Raw genomic sequence first — 18,584 nt, forward strand, 5'->3', positions numbered from 1 at the left:
GAAGTAGTTATGGAGAAGGGCGGATACTCAGCCACTAAATGTCTTTTGTCGGTACTCTTACTCCTTTAACAAGAGGGATACCTCAGATACAGTGACAGGCAGCCCCTGTGAACAGAAGGTATTGCAGGGAATATGCAGCTGGAGTCCTGGAGAGTTGGAGCAGGGGTGTTGATATTATGGGGGGGTGGGGGGGTTAATTTAAGGTTGGGGATAGGTGCTGGAGTCAGAGTACTGGTGATTGGAAGGCACCGTGTATCTACACAGCAGACGCACTGCTGCCTGTGATGTAAGCATCCCGTACCCACTGGTGTGCCAACGGGTCTCAGCCCAAACCCAGGCAGATTTGAGTTCTGGTTTTGATCCATATCTACTAACAACATACAGACCTCGTCCATGGCCTACGAGGAAGGAGGTGAGTTTGGACCATACCTGGAGTTTGTGTTCTCTTCATTTGGGGGTAGGACCCAGCCCCTTCACTCCCATTCTCAAACTCGAGGCAGCCTGGTCATCCTAATGTGACCTCTATTTCAAACCCCCGCTGTACCAGCATTTCCTCCCACATGGCAGTGACCAAGAGGGGCGGGGGAGTGAGGGTCCAGAGCAGCAAGAGGCTGCCGTTCAGCATCGAGCATTGATCCCATCAGTCCTGAAATGCACAAAGAACCCAATACATTTCGAACTGCTGCATTAGCTGCTGGCAGGATCCCTGTGGGTTCCCCAAAGCTGATAGCGACTCTCACCCAGTCACGTCACCAGCTTCGCTTGGAAAGGGTTTATTCAGATTTTTTAAATATCTGTATGAAAATATGAAGGATGCCGCTCAGGATCCCAGCCCTGGGAAGTTCATGGCAGGGGAAAGAGGAGACGGACCGGATGGACAGTTCTGCCTCTGCCAGGTTGCACAGATCACTGGGTTGGATTTAGATGAGGTTATTTTTCTGTCACTGCACAAATACATGATCTGAACTGGCTAACCAGACTGAGTCAGCCTTGGTAAACCTATGCTTAGAGCTCTGGCTCCTGCAGTGACATGAGACACGGTGCCCTTGGAGGACACTGGGCCATTCAGCTACCACTAGCATCTGGCTCAAAGTCCTTCAGAGGGGAGATGGATACCCTCTCATGGCCATAAATACTCTCTATTAACAAGGCTTTTGACCAGGTAACTGCCAATGCTGTGATTCCAGAAGTCCCCACTCCCCTCTCCCAGAGACATGGAGCATCCCACACAGCACAGTCATTTGACGCATCTGGAGAAGATAGAGTATTCCTGCCCCAATGGCCTGGACCTCCTGGAGAGGTGGCAAACTCCTCAGTAAATGCCATACGTGGGCTCGTGGCTGTCCCTGTACCTATCCAGGTACCTCAGAGGCTGCAGGTGCGGAAACTTCTTCTGAGGGGGGTGATACACAGGAGGCCGCACAAACTCAAACACTGGCTCCTTCATGTCTGCAAAGGGACAATGCTGAACGTTAGCCAAGAGACAGCTCAAAATCTAACCCTGCACACCAACACACCAGGCTCCGCCCACTCTCCATCGTTCCGAAGATGCCACGTCTCCCTCGTTGGGCAGAACGGGAGACTAACGATAGATCAAAAACACACGTGTAGTTCTCTCCACCATGTGATCTCCCATTGTTATTTTAAAGTGCCCAGTCGAAATGGGATTCAAAGCCCACCACAGTAAGGCTGTTCCCTTAGACTGCCATGGGCACACTGCGACCTTTGAAAGAGAAGGCGACTGCTTTTAATTCTCAACTGTAAATGTCCCCAGTGTCAAACTAAAGTGCTAGTGATACATGGCTATCTAGAAACCAGTTAGAGCAACTGTCCCAAAGGGGGACATTCAGAACCAACCTTAGCATTCACCCCACGCTCAGACACGCCCATGCCTCCAGGAACCCTCATCTGCTCCATCACAGAGAGCCCCCATGGCCCTGGTTGATTTAAGTCAAGTGTATGACATTTGAGCAAACAGCTTTCATCCCCTTGTCCTCCTTTCCCAACTCCAGGTCCTACCAAATGACTTTGTCTCCTACAGGATACATTTAGTTATGCTTGACTGGGGACCCCCGCCCCATGCAACAGCCACTGCCCTGTAACCCTATAAAGTGAGTTTCTTACTGAGATGGTTGTGAAAGATGTTAGTAACGGAATCATCCCATTGGCACTGGAAAAATGCCAGCCCAGCTGGCGTCATATCGTTCTGGTGCTTCTTGTAGAAGTCAAATGTCTTGAAGGTTCTCATCTTGAGACTGTGGCTGAAAACAAGACAGGAATACAGGGATGGGTCTCTCTTTTTCATGGCTAACAAGCCAGCATCACCACAGATTCTGCAGAGATAGAGAAGAAACAGACCCCAGGAGAGAAACCTACATGGCTATTGAAAGTCAAACTCCCTAGGCAGCCTGAGGTGGAAGCATACCAGCCATACATAAATTGGCCTTGTCACTTCAATCTGGCAAGTCATTTTCTTAACATCCTGTTCTACCGGCAAAGTCAATGGGATGCCATGGAGGTGCAAGCGTCTTCCATACTGATCCCCCTGCAGGACTGGGGCCTTCATTTAAGGAAAGGTATAACAGGTGGGTGAAATGGGGCAGGCTGTGGTAGCAGTAATACCATCATGTGTCCTCACAGACCAGCTGCGCATACAACCTGCGGAGAATTTGTTTTGTTAGTGGAAATAAATAAGCAAGGGAAACAGCAAAACTGACTATGCAGCCAGCACTGTCCCAAGTGCAAAGGAAACAAGCTGAAACAGAGGGAAATCACCTTTCAATTACGGTCAGTTATTGTTACAAGTAATCTCAGTGAGTAAAATGTTTTCAGAGAGCAGCGGGATTTTTTCAGTTGAGAGATCAGCTTTGTGCGCTATGATCACACAGGGCACAAGAACCTGACAGGGATTCAAGATTCAAAGTTACCATGGGGTCGGCCGAACATCTTCAATGAAATCGATTGGTTGGTCCTGCTTGAAGAGGAGGAAGACAAAGCGGTGGTAGCCAGTTCCCTTGGCAGGGAATGGGGGGAAGTAATGGCAAATCTCTTTCCCCGAATCTACGTTGTTGCCTGGAATGTTAGTCCTGTGAAGTGCAAGAAATTTTTCAGTCATTATCCAAGTGACTGGTTTTCTTTTCTTTTCGCCATCTCTAATCAAAACCATAGCATTGAAGTTGTGCGTGGGAAGATCTGTGGCCTGCTCTCCCCTTGTGTAGCTGTGGGCTATTCCCTGTCATAGCAAGCATACAGCTACTGGAGACAGACCTAGTCAAGGGAAGCCACAAATCACATCCATAGATCTAAACAGAAAACAGTAACCATTCCTGGAACTACTCTAGCTTTAGCATTAACAGTGCTCCAGGACAGATGTCTGACCAGCGCTACGCAGGCCAGATGATCAGGGAAAAGCCAGGTCGATGTTTGACAGATTTTGTCTTTGTGGCAACAACATTTCAAAGCTCTGTTGGGAAGCTCTTTCACCATTTCTTTGATCATTTTTCCTCTCACAGGGCTTAGGAGGCCGGGGCTGAAGTCCCTGATCCACATGCATTGCACAGATGTATTGGTTTGCAATACTCACACCAGCCAGTGGACGTACTCAGAATCAGCGTCTCGCAGGTGTCCATCTGCACACACACACACACACAGAGAAAAACATGTCTTAATGACAGTACTATTTGTTCGCCTGCTGCCTTATTGATAGGATCTTCTCCAAAGCCAGAATTCCCTAGGTCCAACAGGAAAAGGGGATGATTTCTCCAGACCTTTCAGCTGCTCTCTACCAACCCTTTATTGTGTCAGAAGAACAACTGGAACAAGTCCCCAGAGGATGGAGGTCAAGGCTGTGAGCCAGCAACCCCTGAGTTCCAACCTCTGTGTCGACACAGACTCACTACGTGACCATGGGGGAGTCACTTAACGTTGCTGCACCTCGATTCCCTAATCCATAAAACGGGGACAGAGATACTGACTTACCTACTTCACAAGGATGTTGTGGAAATCAGTTAATGTTGGTAAGAACATTTTGGAAATATAAAGCTCTGTGTATGAGACGTGCAGAGGAGGACAGTCTTCCAGTTACACACAAGATTGGGAGTCAGGAAACCAGCTTTCTTTTCCTGGCTTCCCTTTCAGTGTGTCAGACACTGGGCAAATCATTTCACCATTCTCTATTTCTCTGCCTGAAAAATGGGCACAGTATTGCCATCCTCACAGAGATTTTGCAAGGCTGAACTCTTCAGTGTATGTAAAGAAAATTGTGACACTATTTAGCATTCACATGTCATTTTGCAAAATGACTAATCCCCCCGATTAAAGGTGGGCCAGAGGAGCAGAGTATTGCTATTCCTTCATACAGCTCCACCACCTTCTGCCAAGCAGATCTTTCCATTCTAATCATTCTATGTACAGTTTCTGGAGTGATTTTGCAGGTGTGGCTGAACAATCCCTACGGAATGACCACCCCACTGCATTGCTCAGGTTACGCAGCCCAAAGTAATAAGATTTTCAAAACAAAAAGAGGATAGAAACATCCAGTTTAAGGCAGTTCTTGAAAGTCTTGATACACACCCAGATTAGTGAGCAGCAGAGTCCACAGGGAGCCTTCATCTGCCTCATATATCACTTCTGGGGGACTGGAAGCCTAAATAAGCAATGTAACGAGACAGTCGCGAACGTAAGAATCCCCAGTAAAAGCTCCAAAGGATTGTTTGCATTAAAATTAGTTTCTTTTTGAAAACCAGAGAATCTGAATTAGTCACTCTGACATAACCTGTACAATAAAAACAGCCCTGACAGAACAAATCAAATCTGGCTTTGCCACAGAACGAACCAATTTCCATCAGGAAAGGCAGGGGAGTTTTATTAAAAGCAAGTTTGCCATTTCATTTAAAAATGAATCCATTGTAATGCTCTTTCCTTATCTTAACTAGAAGTATTTCTAAAGCATATGATTTTCCATTGTAAAAGAACATTCCTCTTAAAGTAAACATCTGTGCTGTCAGGCTAGTTAAACCTTGTGTGGGCACACTTCCTAGTGATCAATTATAAGATACCTCGGTGGGCGTCACAAAGTTCCCATGATATACTGGCATGACATGCTCATCATCTAGGTTGTATTCTACTCGCAGAACCACTCTGGGGATGAATATGGCTTTGTCAAACATATCGCGGTATATCCCGTAGTGCTCAGCGACACGCTGCTTATGCAACAGGCCATTGGTTTTCTCCCACTCTGCCTTGACTTCGTCAAGTGGAATCACCACTGCAATTGCAAATAAGGAGTAGTGAGATACGTGGAAGGGTTGTCAAAGCCACCACAGATACAGAAGAAGAGGAAACCAAGACTGCAGGGTACATACATGTCCTGAGGCGGGATGCTCTTTCCATTTCCACACTCTGGCGGTTCTGTTTCAATATCTCTTTTCTCTCCTTCAGTTGCTTTGCCCGTGGTGGTCTGTAGTAAGGCAGGCCAATGTCTATCTTTGCCTCTTCATCTAAGGTCAAAATCATGTAAGTGAGAAACCTAAAATAAGCCCCATTCTGTTCTTTCTGTCCAGCAGTCATGGGCAAGTGTGACAGACAAACCAAAAATGCATGAGGGATACAAACAATCAGATGAATTACAGACATAAGCCCTGATCCTGCAATGAGCTCTGTGCAGACAGAGCCCTGTGCCTGCATGGAACTCATAACAAGACTGGGATAGTATTTGGTCCATGCCATATATTCTAGCTGCCCGGCAAATGAGACTCTGATACCACTGAAACATCTAGTGTTGTCAGTGCTACTACTAAAGCACAATCCTGTTACAGGTGCCCTCCTTCAAGTGGGACATGGAACAGGGTCCCTTCTGCCAGTCTCTCGTAGAAGATAAAAATCCCAAGGCACTTTCCCAGAAAGCACGTAAGGAATAACTCAAGTGGAACGTTAGCCACGACTTCTCAGTACAACTGATTCTGATGCTCTAGTCAATCGGGGAGCTAGTGCATGAGTGTTGGCTATTCTGTCTATGCAACCATTACAACCCCAGTATCTAACAATGCTTTGCAAAAGATTTGGAGACATCTAACGATAAAAAGTACCTCACACTCTCGCTGAAGCTCATTTAAGACTGAGTTTTGCTTGAGTAAGTATCAAGCCCGTTAAACAGGTCTACAGATACACCCATGGGTATTTCCACTCCCTGCTTTACAATCACCTAAGCTGTACTGTAGGTCTAATTTAGACTAAATTTTGGGATTGTATCTTCCTTATGTTTATACAATGCCAAGCACACTGACAGCACTCAAACAATATCTGGCTTATAATATTACCTCCTTACAAAGGACAGCTGGATGTGTCTTTCACCTCACTATGGCATTATATAAAACCAATCTTTGTCTATTAGGGTTATTGTTAGATAAATGAGAATAATAAGTCAGATGCTCTTTCGAGATGACTTTGCTCTATAGCATTTGGGAAGGGATGGGTTGGAGAGGTTATGAGCTGTTATGCCTTTTACAAGAAGGGAATTTTGAGTTTACAATGCTTGTAGGTGGTTATTTACTTTTAGGTGTGAAACACAGCTCATTATCTGGCTTGGTTAACTGAAAACTAAGTGGTGGAAAGGCACTCAGGCCCAAAGGCATTTCAGCTCCTATCTTTGAGGATCTGGGACTGTGAGCACAGGGTGGGTGCTCACTACCTGTTTTATGAATTAAAATAAATATAATACATCATTAGAAACTAAAAACCTACAAACTTCAAAAGGAGAGCTTGGAGACCTTATCATTTATTTTCCTTTGTATTACAGGAGCCCCAAGAAATAGCTTCCTTACTCTCCTCCTTAATCTTTGAGTCAAAGGAAGACAAAGATTTAGTTGCATCTGGCAAGCCCTTTCCTTTAAGAGGAAAATTCTAGTCAGTTTCCTTGAAGGGAGCATAGCCTTTGCAAATTTCTACAGCAGCAAGGGGTCTACTACCCACACAAGTGTTTGATCAATCCCTTGTGGAGCACATTTTGGTGCTACATGCATAACTACTGGCCTACAAATAGCTCCCCCTTCCCTCCAGCAACAGAATTGGAAAGTAACTCATCTCCTTCCCCTTAGGTACCTTGCTCTGGTGCGATATGCTTCCTGTATGTTTGCCACCAGTGAGTCTTCTTACTCTCCTTTTCAGCCACTTTGAAATAGCGAGTGAAGCTGCGGTATTTCTCCAATGTCTCCAAGTTGCTGACATCTATGTCTTCATTAGGCATTGGCCCTAGAGGGGCTGCCCGCTTGCAGAGAGCAGCTGAAAACACAGGAGGTTTTCATTTTCCAAAGACACTGACAATCACATGCTAGACAGACAAGATCAGAGCAGGCTTAGACTGGACGAACAGTACAAGGATGGTTTTGTGACTACAGCATAGCCCTGGAAGTTAGGAGACCTGGGTTTTATTCCCAGCTGTACCCCCAGCCTGCTGTAGCCTCGGGCCAGAAGCTTAATTTCTGTTCTCTCAGCTTCTCTATCCGTAAGATGATGATATACAGCAGTGCATGTGAGGCTCAGTCCATTAACCTTTGTACAGTACTTTAACATCCTTAAGGGAAAAGTGCGAAAAAAACCAAACTTTGATATCAAGGACAAGTTTCTACCATTTCCAACACACTCTACTGAGGTTTATACACTCTGCTCATCACCATGGTACCTGGGCAGTTTAATTTTGTGGGAAGGGTAGGTTAAATTTTCCTCCTTGGTGTGTTTTTAAATTACCCCTCTTCCCCCACATACACTTTTAAAAAATTGTTTTCAAGGCAGCGAAATATGTGAACACTCCGATGGGTTCCAGGACCAAGTTCTACCGTCCCGGCCAGCTGCTGAGACAGCGCCATTCCTCGTGCTTACAAGTGGACCTTTCCATTACATAACTATTGAGGATAGTCATGGCCACGCAGAAATGGATTGTTTCTCCAGTAACCTGAGCCAGTTCTGTGGAGGGCTTTGAATTTATATTAAGATCAAAATACGTTGCTTATTCTCAGCCCCTAGTAATTTTGGGGGTGATCCAGCACACCATGGGATCAGTGCAGTAAGTTTGATATTACCTCCCAAATTCAGAGCAGGTGGGAACCCTACTTGTAGCTGCACAGGCCAGTGTTCTTTATGCATGTTTTACAAATGGGTAAGGAAGGAAGCGAGCCCCCAATGGCCAGCACAGCAACGGGGTGACCATGTGCTGAGATGCTACATCAATTCCCCATCCCACTGCACTCCTGCTATGTCACTCGCAGAAACTGCAGCAGGCAGAGAGATGTCACCACCACACTGAACCAGCACTCTGATGCCACCATGGCCCTAAAGGGGGTTACAGGCCCCGGAACATCCAGCAAGCTGCATGTCTGTCATTAGTAGGGACTGGGGCAGCTCAGGACAGGCAACCGCCCACACAGCAAGTGGGAGCTGGGAAGGGAGCCCAGATGTGCAAAGGGCTGTCCCCGCTCTGAAACCCTGGGACAGATGGCCGCCCTGCATAGTGAGTGACAGCTGGGAAGGGAACCCAGGCGTCCGAGACGCTGCCCCTCTCAAACCCTGGGACAGATGGCCGCCCTGTATAGCGAGTGACAGCTGGGAAGGGAACCCAGGCGTCCGAGACGCTGCCCCTCTTTGAAACTCTGGGACACAAGCCTCCCACACACAGCGAGGGAGAAGGGAACCCAGGTGTCCGAGAGCCCACCCACCCCGGAATCCCAGAACAGGCGGCTGCCCCCATATGTATCTCGGGAACTCAGGCACCCGAGAGCTCAGCCCCCCACCCCGGGCGCACCAGCCCCCGTGCTCCCGCTCCGCCCGGCGAGTCAGCCCCAGGGGCCCGAGCGCCGCGTGGCTCCGGGGATAAGAGCGGTCATTCACCAGCGGTACTGAACGCCCGCCCGGTCCGTATTCCGTACAGCGCCGCGCTCAGTATGGGCGCCGCCATTTTGCCAGCGCTGCGACGCCAATGACTAGAAGCCCCCGCCGGGGCACAGCATGCCCCGCATTACGTGTGCGAGAGATGGGGCTGGAAGGGCTGCCCGAGCTAGTGCCTGACTGAAAATGTTACAAAATATACCTAAAAAGCAGGTACAGCCTCATTATGGGGTGAAGGACTAGACACTCCCAACCCCAGGCAGAGCGCTGCCATGTATTTATTTCACCAAGGCAAGTAAGATTGCCAGCTACAAAATGGGGTCCTGATTAACAGCTGCAGGCTGGCGTGTCACTCACAGGAAGAGTTTGGCTGGTGGGTTGCAGGCTGCAGTGAAGGGCAGTGGGCTTGCTGGTGGAGACCACGCCAGGAGCCTGGGAGGAGCGTTGAGTCATTCTCATTGCTATATAAAGGGAACTGCTGGGCAATCTTACCTGCAAGCAGGGCTACTAGCTGCTGCCTGTAGTACGCTTGGTAAAGATGATGGTGCCTTTTCCAGCATTGCTAGGTCTTGTGATTGTATCACCAATCCCACACTTGTTGATATATTTCGTAAAGCTCGGACTGCTGGAGTCAGGTGATCATGTGAGAATCTGTCCTTTTCTTTTTTTTTTTAAGTTTCTAGTCCTTGTGATTTTTTTGTCAGAGAAAAACTTGAAAATGGGAAGTGAGTGCAACCAAAAGATTCAGAAACCAGATGACAAATTAATAGAACTCCCCCATTATTAGTTTTTTTTAAATCCCATGAAATGTTGGGGGCCTGATATGATATTTGAATGCTTGAGGTTGGCAATACTGCCTTCATCCCAAAGCAGTACACGGATCACATCCCCTCTAGGTTTCAGAGTAGCAGCCGTGTTAGTCTGTATTCGCAAAAAGAAAAGGAGTACTTGTGGCACCTTAGAGACTAACCAATTTATTTGAGCATAAGCTTTCGTGGGCTACAGCTCACTTCATCGGTTCACTCCCAGATGCTGTCTGCTGGCAGAGACAGGATACGGGACTGACCACATGGATCATGGGTCTGGTCCAGTCTGGCAGTTTTTATGTCCCAATTGTGGACAGTACATGTTACTTGACTCCTCAGTTCACAGAGCTGAGAGGCAGTAATCCTCCACTTTGGGGTTCTGATGTGACTGCATCTGCAATACTGTGTGCATTTCAGGGCCCCTCATTAGCATAGAAATCCCAGCACAAAGCACAGCTCCAGTGTGAGCACATGTGCAATGTGGCATTTAGTTTTTCATGTCTCACTACCATATGTACCACTCTGTCCTGCAGTAGCAGAGGGGATGGACTGGATGACCTAAAGGTCTTCTCCATCTCTCCTGTTACTGTATCATTCAGCGCTGTCCTAGAACAGAACAGCCTTGTATTGTCCTAGTAGAAGGAATTTAGGCTCTGCAGACTATCCTCGTCTATATAGGTTCTCACCTTAATGTGCCTTCCGCTGAGCACTGTGACTAACATCTGTTACACTCAGTTTGTTCTCTCTCGGCGGAGAACTGTCTATGCAATGGTGGGCTTTATTTTGTGGAGGATTTTTTTTTAAATGTACACGCTGCTCTGGGTTTGTGTTTGAGAAGACAGGTGCCTTACACTTGGAGTGGAGGTGGTGAGGTGAGTGGTGGTCCTTAGTTCCTGGGCCAGTTCATTTCACAGGCTGGGACTGGCCCCCAAGAACGCTGAGTTTCCGACACAGGAAAGCTGGAACCTGCCATTCCATTGAGCCAGAGGAGTGCCATTGACAACTATGGTCTTCATCCTGGAGCTTTCCAATCTTTTGGATACCCTGGGCCCAGGTCATTGAGTGTCTCAAAGACAAACATGATTGTAATTACCTGACACATTGTCTTAATTAGAAATAAAAAGAGCTAGGAAGGGATGTAATTAAATGAAGAGTTGGTCAATTGAGATGAAGGGAGCAGTGTGAGGAACTACTCAGAGCAAAACCATCTCCCTTGTGGCCCATTACAGAAATAAATAAGGGGGATACAGTTAGGTCCTCTCCATGCATCAAAGATTAACTGCTTTGTGGTTATATCTGTAGTTCCACTATGCACTAAGGCTCCTGAAATGGGACCCATGCAGACAGACCCCCTGCACCTGCAGAGAGCCCCTTTGTTTATAGTGGAGCTCTGTGCTGCAGTCCACACCCATGGATCGGGGCCAGAATTAGTAAAACTGCATCAAATGCTGGCGAGCTTCCACTCACACAAGAGCATCAATCTCTGCAAGGTGGCAAGGGGAATTGTCACAGCCAGGCTCCTGTACTGGGCAGAAGCTTATGTGTGAATCAGACAGAGTTGAGGAATGTTAGAGACAAAGAAGGAGACTATTGGGGGGCGGGGGTGGATGCGAAAAGTAGCATCTGGATTAATTTGAATGTGTTGGTGCACAGGGGTTTAGATGAGCCTGTTGGGTTCTTTTCTCAGCTCCACCACTGACTCCACCTCTCCGTCTTCAGCAGCATTGCACTGATATCACTGAGAGCAGCACCTGCCATCCTCTCTGGCTCATCTCTGCAACAAAGGCCACAAACAGCTCAATTACAGGAGGAGTCACAGAAACAATTTAGACCCTGAATCAAACCAGCCTTGTCTCCAAAAAGGTCAATCATCCCCCCCCAAATAGTCTCCTCCTTTGTCTCTAACAGAACAATGCCAGGGCCACTGCTGTACTCGAAGACTGTGGGATCGATAATGCACAGGCACAGAAGCTGATCATGGCGCTGTCCAAGCCCCCTTAGTCCCCTGCTGCACCTTAATTCACTCCGACAGAAGCACAGGGCTAGATTCTGAGCTGACACCAATCTAGAGTTACTTCGCTGAAGTCAATTTGAGTTGCTCCAGATTTACACAGGCGTAACGAGATAAGAATCCAATCTGTGGTATTTGAATCTGTCCATCCCCATTATCTTCACCTTCTCTTTGCTTCCAATCACTCAGCACGTAAATGGCACCCCAAATAAGCAGCATTTCTCTCCTTGATGGGTTGGCAAATGGATGATAATGGAGCATGACAAGGGCGGTTAAATGCACAGCCCCCTGTAAATTACTCCATTGAGCAGCCAAGAAAAAGAAAGAGTGCTGTTCTTTCGCTAGCTTCTGTTCAGTGGCTAGGGCTTTTGTTCTTCTTACAAGGCATTTGGATTTTACTGTATTATTTAAAATATAAACGCAAAAGCTGGGAGTGGTGAGGAGCAGATGCAAAGAGACCAGTTTCTCCCTTTGGGTACATGCTGCATTTGAGAGTTATGAAAATTGAAGCTTGTCTTCAGACTAGCAGAAAACATTTGGCACGGCGAGCACTCTTCCCCGTCGTTAGCAGCTAAGAGGCTCTTGTGTTCTTTATCCAAGGTCATCGTGTTCTTACAGCAGAGTGGGAGAACGGCTCTGGTATTAATGTGAGAGCAGCACCATGGCTCTTTGACTAAATCACTCATGACGGCAACAAAGAGACACCTCCCATGCTGCATCAGCAGCCAGGAAGCCAGGCTAATCGGAACATGCGTGGCCGAGAGAGAATCCACAACATGTTGCAGACACGAGGGTCCTCGGCTGGATTTGAAGCAGTGACCCAGCATTGGAAGGCTCTATGCGCCTTTACCAACCCCAATAACGTAATTCCCCTTCCCAATCAAACTAGCTTCTTCTCCAAAGGTACGGAACCTGCCAGCAGCCCACAGCATCTCTGCTAGCCTGCTCAGGCCTAAAGCCTGGCCCGAACCCGTCTAGACCACAGCCACCCAAACCTGACCCAACCCTGAGTCATTCAAACCCAACCCTTCCCTTGAACCTTCATCAGCACTGCTGCTGGCTCACCTGTGGGGCTCAGCCTGGTGGGGCTTCCTACTCCCCACACCTGGGGCCAGTGATCTGTCTCCAACTGCCTCCTGTCGGGGCAGGGAACGCAGCAGCCGTTGTATGTGCCACGCCTGTGGCCTACCGCTGCCTCGCTGTGCTGTGGAGTGAGAGGTGCTGGGACTCATCAACGCACTCCCCAGCAGGCAGAGCACCGCCTGGTCAGACAGCCACTGCCGCACTGACCCCATGGGTGGGAGGAGGGGATCAGAGACGACCTGACCCAAGCCCAGGAGTATCAGGTTGTATTTCAGACTCAACCCAAACCTGACTGTGACCCAGGGACCTCTTGATGCCAACTGGCAGAGCGCGTAAGGGATCCCCTGGGCCAGGTACATGCATAACTGTTTGCCAAAGGGTGGCATGCAAGGTCTCTACCGAGAGCCAGTGGCCCATCGGGCACCATAATCATTGCAAAATGCACGTACGGAGGATAGTTAAGAGATATTTGTACTGAAAATGATATTCTTAAGTTAAAACTGGACACCAGAAGGTGAAAAACAGATTTTGAACAGGCAGAGGGGAGGAAATGTTTGCGTCTCTGGCTGGTCATGGTGTATTGCATGTCTAACGCTGTAAGTCTATTTGCTTGACTAAGCCGGACGCTACTGAAGAGATTGTAAAGTTGACAAGAAAGGAGCACACAGGAAAAATAGCAGGGGAGATCCTGTTTACAGGTAAAGCCAAGAGATTGGAGGTGGTGTAACTTAGGGTGCAGAAAAACACTCTTCATGGAGGAGACAAGCTGAACGTGTGACTTGTTTGAGGCAAAAGGGCTCACAGCCTAGCTGGCTGAGAAACGTTGGTGAGCAATACTATAAGACATGCAAGTAACTAGCCATGGCAGTCTAGGCTCTAGCATGCGGTTATGATTTTATTTTACATTAGGGCTGTCAATCGATTAAAACAATTAATCGCTCTGTTAAACAATAATAGAATACCATTTATTTAAATATTTTTGGATGTCGTCTACATTTTCAAATATATTGATTTCACTTACAGCACGTTCACGGTAGAGACTGCACTACAGTACCTGTATGAGGTGAACTGAAAAGAGTTATTTTTACAGTGCAAATATTTGTAATAAAAATAATATAAAGTGAGCAGTGTACACTTTGTATTCTGTGTTAGAAATTGAAAATGTAGAAAAACATCCAAAATATTTAATACATTTCAGTTGGTATTCTATTCTTTAACAGTGCGATTAAAACTGCGATTAATTTTTTTACTCACAATTAATTTTTTTTGAGTTAATTGCATCAGTTAACTGCGATTAATCTACAGCCCTATTTTACATATAACCATTTGCTTCCAAAACTTCTACTTGTTACTACAGGACTATATTTCGCTAAATAAACTGTTACTTGTTTTCACTACAAAAATATCTGTGCTGTGTTAAACGGAGCAGTGATCTGAAGGGACATGGGTAAGCTGGGCAGTACTCTTCTGTGGAAGCAGCATGCCTGTGAATTCTGCAAGTCCCCAGTGGAATAGGGGCTGGGTATGCGAGGGTTGGAATGTGCCCAGCACTTGCCTGTAGAGAGAGTGGGGCCTGCATAGGCCTGGAGAGAAGTGCTTTTGTTGCCCATGGCCAGGGTTGGGGAGCTGATCCTATGGCATAGATCAGGCTCTCTCATGCTAAGGGCAGGGGTAGCAAGGTGCCTCACACCCCTGGGTACCCTCAGGCAGTGTCACACTGGCACTTGAAGTCAGGTGTTGTTGGGTTAGGGTCAGGTTAGGTTGCAAGGCTCTAACCCAGCCCATGATTGCTATGAAAGGGCAGAGGGAAGATAGCAAAGCATCAAAAACACCGAGATGCAGTGGAAGTGAAGTGAACTATTCCTAAATCACAAGAACTTGGTTCCTTCTTGTCTCCTTCCCTCTTCCCTTATCACTCAACATCCAGCCTTCGACACGGCCATGGTACAGCAGATAGGGTTGCCAGTGAAAATGAGTGAGGGTGCGGGAGAGCGAGCAATGGATGGAGAGGGGCTGGAGTGAGTGGGGGCGGGGCAAGGGTATTCAGTTTTGTGCAATTAGAAAGTTGGCAACCCTAGCAGTGGATGAGCCACCCACTGGCTGGTTCATGGCTAATGTGAAATGAGCGTGGTGGGTCTTAGGCCATTTCCCAGCACACAAGTCTGCACATCACCATAACCCACTACCACACTTGAGGCTCTCAACAAAGGTGCCAAGAGACAGGATAAATTATAAATGGTCCACGGAGACCGAACTACCTTCTCAGGCTGAGGAGGTGGTCCCTGCTGGTCATGACTGAGTGCAATGCAGGGCAATGCATGGAAAGTTTGCACTGGTTCAGCCCATGCTGTACCTGTCCTGGTGGTGTGTGTGAAGATCTCTAGGTGCTCTCACATGGGCCAGTGACTCCATGGAGACCCCTAAGGACTTCGCTATTGCCAGGCTGTTGTACGCGGAAGGTGCTTCGACACTACAGCAATAGGCAATAGCATAAAACCAAGAGAGAGAGAGATAATGAAAAGACAGTTCAGGCTCTGAAGGGCTCACAGCTGAAGTAATGGAAGGCTTTAGGCTGTAGGGCTCTCAGTCGGACGTAGTTAAAAATTCACACGCAAAGGGGTTTTTTGGTTTTGTTTTGTTTTTAAAACTAGCTGCTGCCTGGCTGAATGTATCTGACAATTTGTTTTTCCATCCATTCACTTTTGGATTTTTTTTACATTACAAAATCCCCTGTCATCTTCGTAGAAAAAGCCAGCTCACCCAGTGCTGCCCATGGGGCTGAACTCCTCATGCTGTCTGGGATGACAAGTTGTAGGAAGCTTTCTTCAGGGTCTCTAGAAAGAACTGCTCGTCTTCCAAGAAATCCCGGTCCTGCAGAGAGAGATGGGAAGGGCCATCACTGGTTGTGGCTGGAACTCCCTGAAGGTAGAGTACAGATACCCACATGCCTGATAGATCATCACTGTCTTGGGAACTGACATATAAGGGAAGTATCAAAAGCAGTCAAAGCCTAGGCTTTGAGAGGGGAGTGCACCAGCAAGCACAGGTACTTACTTTATAGTAACTGTGGTTCTCCAAAATGTCTTGTCTGTGTGGATCCCAGTTAAGGCATGCATGAGGCACATGTGCACCTTGAATGGGATCCATACAGACAACGTGAATAACCTTTCTTATAGGAACGTGAGGATTCTGAGGGATCAAAGCAGAATCCCAATTATGCAGGGATGGTGGGGGGAAAAGCAGGCGAGTGACTGGAGAATCTGGAGAGAATGGGAACCTCAAAGCACCAAAAGAACAGGGATTAACCACCTTGATGTAGCATCTTCCATCTGAGGATGTCAGAAAACTGGGTCTGGAGCAGTAAATGCACCCCACTCCAGTGGTGAATAAGGCTGATAACTTGCAGCCCAAATGGGGCAAGCCAATTGGTAGCTTTGACGATCTGATTGTCCAAGACTTTATGACAGTCATTACGTCTGTTGTTCATCCACTTCTGCTTTAAGTGTATCAGGGAAACACCAGGGTGGCTGGTCTCTAAAATGACCCTTTTGCAGCACAGCACAGAACAAACAGCTTCACGGCCCAGCAACAACCTTCAGAGAAAAATCCATCCATCGGCAGGTGGCACTGAGCCCTCACTTTCTCTCTTCCTGGGAGAGTCCGAATGGTTTCAAAGCCAAAACCTTTCCAGCACAGCTCAGGAGCAGACCTGATGTTGGGTCCCTTTTACCTCTGACCAAATGCTATGGAAGCTCATCTTACCCGCTCAGCTGTGTGCTTCAGCAGCACTAGTCTGGCATACAACTCAGCGGGTCCCGCTCCTGCTGTGCCCTGGGTGCCCCCTGTACTGCCAGAGTTGTGCCAAGGTAACGCGATAACAGGAGGGGAGAAATCTGCCAAGGAAGCACAATAGTGAAGAATACACACACAGTTAGAGCAACGTGGGACATACGTGTCTTCTATTCAGAGAGACTCAGAGGGAGGGAGGGAAGTTGGACCCACTAAGCTTTCCTAGTATTACTGCTGTTCCTGTGTTTTCATGTCCTGGTGGAGCATGGCAGCCCCTCTTCCCAGCCTGGAACCTGAGGAAATTGTGGGGATTGATTATAATGATTATCTGGCACTTCTATAGCCTCTTTCATGCAAGAATCCTAGAGCAATTTACAAACATTTAGTTCACCCTCTGGAGTACGTAACTCATGGGTCCCATTTTACAGAAGGGGAAATTAAGGGAAGTTAACCAATTTTCCCTGTCCAATGCAGCAAGTCAGTGGCGGAGGCAGGAATGGAACCCAGGAGTCCTGACTCCAATCCCTTGCTCTGACCACGAGCCCAGCTCCCTCTTGTGAAGAGGTGACTTCAGAACTCGACTCAGGTCTTTATCCTTTGAAAGCCAGAGAGCTGAACCACAGAGATGCCCCACCCCGGCTGTGAGACAAAGATGCAGGAGGTGCTGTCCCTTCGGCCTGGTCCACACTTACAAATTAGATCGACCCAGGGTTGTTGCTCAGGGCTGCGAAAAATGTCGTGCCCCAAGCGCTGTAGCTAGGTTGACCTGACCCCTGGTGTAGACCCGGCTAGGCTGACAGAAGAATTTTTCTGTTGACTTTGTGACTCACTTTTGGAGAGAGGGATTAACTACGCTGACGGAAAACCTCCTTCCGTTGATATAGGAAGTGTCTGCACTACGGCGTCATAGCTGCAGTGCCATAGTGTAGACATGCCTTTCCTCTCATTTCCTTGCTCACAGGAACACGGGACTGGAGAGGGCCTCTTGGGTCACTGAGTCCAGTCGCCTGCTATCACAGACATCCCCGGCACATCGTCCTGGTCACACATTTATCAAACTCCACCTAAAAACTAGTTTGGTTTCTTGCCTCCACTCCTCCTACTGGAGACTGTTCCCCAACCTCTCTCCTCTGATGGTTAGAAACCTGCTTCTAAATTTCCAGCCTAACTGTCATCATGGCCAGTTTATTCCCATTTATTCTAGAGCCAACATTGTCCTTTAGGTTAAATAGCTCTTCTTCCTTCCTGGGCTTCCCCGCTGCTGTATTTATAGAGAGCAATTACTGAGAACAACCACTCAAGAGCTTTTCTGCTGGCAGGTGTGAAGGAGCAGCTTACAGTGCATGGCGGAGAGGCTCATGGTTTGAGCACCTGGGTGTGTCACCCGGGGCTTGGTCAGGAACTGCACCGGGCTGTTCGGAAGCTCTTCTCGCAGCTGTTCAAGTTGTCTCCTTTGATGAGCCAGGTTCTGGTGCTCCTACCCCGCCCGAGGAGAGAGAGGGAGGGAGAAAGGCTGGTTTAATAGGGTCCAGCATGTTGCAGCACATAGAAAAAAAACAAGAGGGGACGCGCGAGGATCTGATTGCCTGGTGCAGGTGCTGCTCCTGCTGCCTCAGCCGCTCCAGCCGCTGCTGCACGGTACGCAGCCTCGTCTGATGTTCTGACTCCACCTTCTTCGCCTCCAGCAGGGCTCTCTCCCCCTCCTCGTACTTCTGCGAGGACAGCTGGGGGACACAGCAACACAGAGCGTGGGCGGGGGCCAGGGAAGCAAGGGCGTGACGGCGCCCAGCGGGGAGGAGAAAGAGCCGTGGAAACGCCTCTGGAAACCCCGGGTCATTTTGTGTTAGACCATGACGTCCTGGACACGCTCATCCTCTGCTTACCCACCACGCTAGTAAGGCAGGTGCAGCAGCAGGACAAGCTTCCCCCAGGCCACGCCACTCATGGGTCTCAACCAGGACCTGGGGGATCTCTCAAGGATTGAGTGGGTTGCTCCATCGCCATGGCTCCTCTGCCAA

General features: G+C 48.1%; 2 protein-coding genes across 7 annotated transcripts in view; both read right to left on the minus strand.

The window, feature by feature from the left end:
- Positions 1-757: 757 nt before the first annotated feature.
- Positions 758-8,998, minus strand: MRPL38 (mitochondrial ribosomal protein L38). Its single transcript, XM_084646922.1, has 9 exons — positions 8,881-8,998; positions 7,099-7,278; positions 5,364-5,498; positions 5,058-5,266; positions 4,573-4,645; positions 3,584-3,629; positions 2,928-3,086; positions 2,125-2,261; positions 758-1,449 (listed from the first exon to the last, which is right to left on the minus strand). Exons 1-9 carry the CDS (start codon positions 8,945-8,947, stop codon positions 1,313-1,315), a joined length of 1,143 nt encoding a protein of 380 aa, XP_084503048.1. The 5' UTR covers positions 8,948-8,998; the 3' UTR covers positions 758-1,312.
- Positions 8,999-14,049: 5,051 nt separating this feature from the next.
- The window catches only part of FBF1 (Fas binding factor 1), a 35,127-nt gene continuing 30,592 nt past the window's right edge, over positions 14,050-18,584 (minus strand). For 4 of the 6 annotated variants that reach the window (XM_084646916.1, XM_084646913.1, XM_084646914.1 and 1 more), the window contains 4 exons: positions 18,153-18,290; positions 17,905-18,043; positions 16,540-16,670; positions 14,050-15,648 (listed from right to left, as the gene is read on the minus strand). In XM_084646916.1, the coding sequence (XP_084503042.1) occupies positions 15,565-15,648; positions 16,540-16,670; positions 17,905-18,043; positions 18,153-18,290 (492 nt within the window). In that variant the 3' untranslated portion in view covers positions 14,050-15,564. The remainder of the gene's footprint in view (positions 15,649-16,539; positions 16,671-17,904; positions 18,044-18,152; positions 18,291-18,584) is intronic. The other 2 variants (XM_084646918.1, XM_084646917.1) reach the window with 1 other exon arrangement.

The sequence above is a fragment of the Lepidochelys olivacea genome, assembly GCF_965140295.1.
Source record: "Lepidochelys olivacea isolate rLepOli2 genome assembly, chromosome: 14".
NCBI lineage: Eukaryota > Metazoa > Chordata > Testudines > Cheloniidae > Lepidochelys > Lepidochelys olivacea.

Bases quoted from the DNA above. Each gene is read 5' to 3' on its own strand.
- MRPL38 (XM_084646922.1), bottom strand. From the start codon at position 8,947: ATGGCGGCGCCCATACTGAGCGCGGCGCTGTACGGAATACGGACCGGG. The intron at 7,279-8,880 runs GTGAATGACCGC...CTGTGTTTTCAG, and splicing joins GCGGGCGTTCAGTACCGCTG to CTGCTCTCTGCAAGCGGGCA. The intron at 4,646-5,057 runs GTATCTTATAAT...TTGCTTATTTAG, and splicing joins ACTTTGTGACGCCCACCGAG to GCTTCCAGTCCCCCAGAAGT.